This window comes from Pygoscelis adeliae, unplaced genomic scaffold, assembly GCF_000699105.1.
Source record: "Pygoscelis adeliae isolate BGI_AS28 unplaced genomic scaffold, ASM69910v1 Scaffold78, whole genome shotgun sequence".
NCBI lineage: Eukaryota > Metazoa > Chordata > Aves > Sphenisciformes > Spheniscidae > Pygoscelis > Pygoscelis adeliae.
The window spans coordinates 501,777-507,945 of record NW_008825409.1 but is presented as its reverse complement, the minus strand read 5'-3'; the positions used below and the strand labels follow the sequence as shown (position 1 = coordinate 507,945).

General features: G+C 43.8%; 1 protein-coding gene across 1 annotated transcript in view; it reads left to right on the top strand.

Annotated features, from left to right (window-relative positions):
• LOC103922354 (poly(rC)-binding protein 3-like) overlaps positions 1–6,169 on the top strand; it is a 67,429-nt gene that overhangs the window by 46,084 nt on the left and 15,176 nt on the right. Inside the window, exon 11 of the mRNA XM_009330478.1 lies at positions 2,522–2,691. Within this exon, the coding sequence (XP_009328753.1) occupies positions 2,522–2,691 (170 nt within the window). The remainder of the gene's footprint in view (positions 1–2,521; positions 2,692–6,169) is intronic.

Sequence of the window (6,169 nt, the reverse complement as noted above, 5' to 3'; positions counted from 1 at the left end):
GAGATCAGGTTGGTCAAGCAGGACCTGCCTTCCATGAACCCGTGTTGGCTGGGCCTGATGCCCTGGTTGTCCCGCTCATGCCTTGTGAGCGCCCTCAAGATGATCCGCTCCATGATCTTCCCCGGCACTGAGGTCAGGCTAACAGGCCTGTAGTTCCCCGGATCCTCCTTCTGGCCCTTCTTGTAGATGGGCATCACATTGGTAAGCCTCCAGTCATCCGGGACCTCCCCCGTTAACCAGGACTGCTGATAAATGATGGAGAGTGGCTTGGCGAGCTCCTCCATCAGCTCTCTCAGCACCCTTGGGTGGATCCCATCCGGCCCCATAGACGTGAGCATCCAGGTGGCGTAGCAGGTTGTTAACTGCTTCCTCTTGGATTATGGGGGGTTCATCCTGCCCACCATCCCTGTCTTCCAGCTCAGGGGGCCGAGTACCCTGAGGATAACTGGTCTGCCTGTTAAAGACTGAGGCAAAGAAGGCATTGAGTACCTCAGCCTTTTCCTCATCCTCGGATGAGGAATCATCATCGCAAAAACAATTAGATGCTTGTTGTGGCAGAAGGAAATGGTGGCAGCCTCCACTCTTGTTGGCCATTTCAAGCCACTCCAATATCTGGGGGAACAACTCTAGCTAGCAGTCAAGTAAAGATGACGCAAGGTTTTTTCCCCCGCCCTGTGCTCCATCCTGCTTCTGCAGTAGTGAATGCTTCTGACCAGACTTGGGTAAATTGCAGCTACAGTATGGCATGCAAATGATTCACAGGAACAAAATTATGGAAGTCCGTCACCAGGTTGTAACAGATAAGAGTGGATCTAGTGCTGCCAGCTTTGCTGTACAATGATGGACTGGTAGGACTGCCTTTGCTTTCCTCACACTGATGGCATACTCTGATAAAACCCAGAACCCACCACTGGCTGGCTCTGGTGCTACCACCTGTGCTCTGGGTGCTCTTCTCTCCTGCTTCACCTTCACTACCTATGGACCGTGGAGCCCAGTGAGACTGAGGTGTAGGAAGTGGATGCTTAGGGATCCCTGTGCTGCTAACAGCTAGTGTATGCAAGCACATTTGTGTGCACACAGAGACAGGCTAGAGGCTTCCCAGTGAAGCTCACATAGGTCCTTTGCACTGGCACGTGCAGTCACACACTAAGACAGGTCCTCAGGATAAGGACAGGGAGCTCAGCGAGGCCCTCCACTTTGAAGAGGATGGGAAATCCTGTGTGTTTTTCCTGGAACCCTTTCCCCTCCTCACGGGTGCTCCTCTTGTGCTTGGTCTCTGTTTCGGCTACCCGGGTACCTGCTTCAGCTTTCTGCTTGTCCCTGAGGATTACGTTGCGGGGGATTTCTGCTTTTGATAAAATGTCTGGACAAATGTGAATCGGTTTCTGGCAAGATACTCCAAGTACCAGAAAGGATAACACGTCAGGGCCTGAAGCAGCGGGAAGGGTAGGAGGGGAAGGCAGTCTCTGCATCCTGGCACGTCCTTCTGCCAAACTGGCAACATCATCCCAGTGTCAACAGACCTGTAAAGTGAAGTTTCCATTTTCTACCCATTCTGGCCATTGCTGAGCTTCTCAGCACCCATCCTTCCTTAACACTGAACAAAAAGACACACACACCCCCCCCTCACCCTCACAGCATCCAAAACTTCTCAGCCTCAGCTGCCTACTTGGTGCCCACTTGCTCTCGGGGGCTCCTTGTGCCAGAGGAGCAACACCCCGGCACGGCTATCATACTCCCTTGCCCCAGTTGCAGCTGCAGCGGTTATGTGTGCTGGTGACTTTCTTGAGGTCTTGTACACAGCTTCCAAGAGCTTGTGACTCCACCAAAACCATTTAAACAACCTTTAAAACACTGTTAATTGAAGATAACACCCACGCAACTTTACAAAAAAAAAATTGAGGGGATCTAGGGACACACACACACACACACACATCTCAGGCTCAGTTTTATTCACGAAATAGGAGTTTTGGTAAGTTTCTGTAAAGGAACATAGACAAAGTTCAGTCTCTTCCTACACCTGCTTCTGCCTGCAGTTACTGAGCTGTAAATCCCACTGACTTTAATGGCACAGTACCTGGCCAAGTGAAGACCACGTGTGCCCAGGGAGGTGTAGGACTAGCAGCGCACTGGAACGGTGCAGAGCCTCACAGAGGCAGTTTTGGGTGGTCAGCCTGACTTCCAGCTGCTGTTCTTGGCTTGCTGCTGCCACTGGCAAGTCAGGCTGGGCTGTGTTTTGTATTTGTCAGCACCACAGCACACTGTCATTTTCTGCCACTGAAGACAGCTAAATAATCTGATATTAAGTTGACAAGCATGTAGCAGCGAAACTTGATTTAGAGACATATGACCATAAAGCCGATAGACCGCGCTACTTACTCCTTCCAAACAGCACAGCAAAAATCTTTTGTTTTGATATTGAGGCTTTCATAACCATGTTTTTATCAGTACTACAAATTGCAGTTAAAAGTGGTTTTTGCTTGTGTCTGTGGCACTAATCTCAGTCTTTGTCCCGCTCCAGTTAATAGGCTGCATTATTGGCAGACAAGGCAGTAAGATAAATGAAATCAGGCAGATGTCAGGAGCGCAGATCAAGATTGCTAATGCCACAGAAGGCTCCGCAGAACGACAAGTTACAATCACAGGATCCCCTGCAAACATCAGCTTAGCACAGTACCTCATTAATGCAAGGTAAGTTTGCTTTGTAAGTGATAATGCTTCTGCGAGATTGCTCTGCCTGCTCTCCAGCAAATGTCTGTCCTGGATAGATTCAGAAAGTTGCTTTGCAGTGTCCATTTTGCATAGTATTATTCAATTTCTAATGATTTGTAAAGCCTGTATCACTAGAACCTGTGTTTGCTGTTGGTTTATATGGAAAGCAGCTTAATCTAGTGCAATTCCAGGTACCTGTTGAATGACAAAAGCTGAAAAATCTGAATACTCACATTGACATCTGCCTAAAATATAGATGGATAAATTAAATGACAATCATGAATTCTTTAGAAGAAAATACTTTTCACAGACCCATTTTACTCTCCTAAATGGCAAATATAGTGAAACAGATTGCAAAACATATTTAATTTACTAACTGGAAATTGCCACGCGGAGTTGATATTAAATTCACATTTGGTTGCTAAAGGGGCACAGGATTTATTTTTTTTTCAGAGACAGCATCACAAATTTGTAAAAAGCATTCCCTAATGAGATGGGGTGAGGCTATCTGCTTCTCCATTTCTCAGTGCCAGAATTAATGAAAGGACTGGCTGTTTAGCTAAGCCATTGAGATGGCTTAAGTCTCTATCAGTTTTTATATGATTATTTAAAAGAGTATTAAAAGTGATACCACCTTTATTTACAATTATCCTGAGAAGATAGTGCAATGGATATAGTGCTGTCTGATAGATCTACTTGTAAACGGTGGACCGGGGCAATATATTGTGGGGAGAGGGAGTATCTATGTATTTTATTGGGTCCCGTGTCCCCCCCCCCACCCAAGAAAAAAAACTGTGATACGAATCAAGCTTTGTGTTTAACTGTTTGCTGTTAAGGTAGTAGAAAGTATGTGATTTATATGCGGGGGGCTGTAGTCATAGCAGGTCTACAGTCTCTTATGGTCCAACCTCCTCTCCAGCCCAGTTCTGTAGTGCACCACTGCAAGCCACTGTAAATGTCTTAATGGAGGAAAAGGATGTTTGTGCAGCTCTGTGTTACAGCAAACAAAAGTATTACTTTTTAAAATTCAGTTTGAAAGTAGTTTGCTAGGAAAAGTTATATTGAGGGGTGGCGTTGTGAAGCCTAAGATAAGCCGTTTCCAGAATTCTAAAACAACCTACAGATCTTTTGATTTATATTCTTTGTAGCAAATGTAAGTCACTCCCGTAAGCCCTGTAATCAAATAAAAATGTGTTCCCTCCTTTAACCCTTAAGGATATGTTCTTCTCTTGGTGTTCAGGGATTCCCCACACATCGAGACGAGAATAGACCCCTTCATTTTTAGTTGCACAAACACCATATGGCATGCATCTGGATCTCAGAAGATAACAATTTAAGATCTTCAAGACAGCTAAAGCATGCAAATAAAATAATGCACTTATTAATGGAGTTGCAGTGAGCTGCTCACCAGAAACTCTAGTGAACAAACCTCTGTTTGACTCACTTTAGAAAAGCCTGTGAACTCTCACACTTCTGTATATTACTGCTTAATGATTCTTTTGATGGAATGGGATATATATGAGGTCTTTTAACATGCTTTTGCAAAGAAGAAAACTTCTCAGCAGTCATATACCACGGATACTCTATCTGTACCCTGTGAAACCAGAAACAAAATATTTTCTTCCTGTTGAATTTCTAGATAGAAGTCATTTGTTACCATCATCTACAATAAACCATCATATATTATTATGTACCATGTGTTGCAACTGTATTTAGATGAAGTGACTTCATTTGTAAATGAAGACCCTTAAAGTAATGTATAATAAATTAAGCTCTAAGGTAACATAGGACAATAAGGTGGCTTTTTAATTTTAAAAAGTGACAGCGTTCCAGATTTCTCCTTTCACAAGAGAAATTCTTGTGCAGTTAGGTGCCACTGCAGCAGCAGTGCTAGTTTGCAGTCCTACTGGAGGAAGAACTGAGAAACCCTCAGGCAAGAGGGAGGTCTCCTCTAGCTGGGGTTTAGGTGCTTGGGCAGGTTTTCGAGAGGCAGATCTAGGCTGCTGCTGCCTGTGCACGCTGGGAGCCAATTTCAGTGTTCGGCAGTTCTAAACCTGTCACAAGTACTGCCGTCTCTTTTAAAGATGTTGGCATGAAATAAACAGTGTTGGGGAAGAGCTGAGTACAGTGCCTAGGCTGCCCAAGGTATAGTCTGGTATGTCAAAATAATAATTATAATTAAAAAAAGCCATATAAGCATTCAGGATAAGGTGGACTTTCTTTTTCTCTCTCCCACAAGATCTGTCATTCTCGTGGATTTGGTTTCCAGGGCCAGTATTTCTGCAAAAATCAGTGTCTCACAGCAGCATAGAATGTAAGGAAAAAAAAGCTATCCACTGTATTCCTGAAACAATCTGTGTGTATCTTTAAACTATCCTCCAACCAAAGTTGCCATCTATAGAATAATTTACCAGGTTAAGACTTTTATTGCAATCTGGTGTTGAATATGTAAATAATATACTCTAAATTATAGATACATAAATACATTGATACAATATCAAGACAGAGACTTAAATCTTTCTAAAGTATTGTTTTGATTCTGTATTGATCACCCGAGCGCTGACCTCTGTATGAGTAGAACGTGTCCCAGCTTGTTTGCAGTAGAAGTGTCTTTTGTTCCTGTAAAATCTTCTGTCTCTTAACTGGTCTTCACTGTAGTAACTGGATTTTCATTATCCAATTCCATCTTCTAGCTTTTATTAAGAATGAACCGCAGTTTAGGTTTCCTGTGTAATGTTTGACTTTGGCTTATAAATGAATTGTAGCCAGCAGCACTTTCTCCGTGTTAAAGAGCAGTTTCCTGAAGATATTTTTTACTGCCGTTTTGATGACAGGTTCATTGACAGAGCTAACAGGACTGCCAAAGCCACACTCGAGCTTTATTCCTTTCACCAGTTTTGGGTAATGCAGGATGAGGCCTTCGGTGTATATATTCATAAAGTGCAGTTCTTCAAAGGGACAGTGTAAAATTGGCACCGCGAAATTCTGCATGAGGGCTGCCTCATCCCCTTTCACATTCAATCTTGTTGCATCTACAATTGGTTTGGGAAACAGCCGCTGTCACAGGACAGCTGATAGCTAACCTGACGTACTTCCACCTTACACGTTACTACCAGTAATAAATGTGAAGCAGGGCAAATTAGAGCTTTAATTGTACCTGTGCGAGTACACCAGAGACGGGGAGTTTGAGTGGCTGCTACCAACACCAGCATTCAGCCTGTGGGCTCTATTCTCCCTGCTGGTGCAGGAAAAAGCTCAGGCTCAAATATCATCCACATCAGTAGGAGGTTTTGGGTTTTGTTAAATGCAAGGTAGGCAAATTTGGAGTCACTGAAACACTGAGTCCTGCATTATCTTTCTATATGCCTCCCTCCCAGAATAAAACTGAGTTAGAAATATAAGAAAATCCAACTGTATAAACTGAGTTTTTAAAAAAACCTACTAAGGTATCACCGTG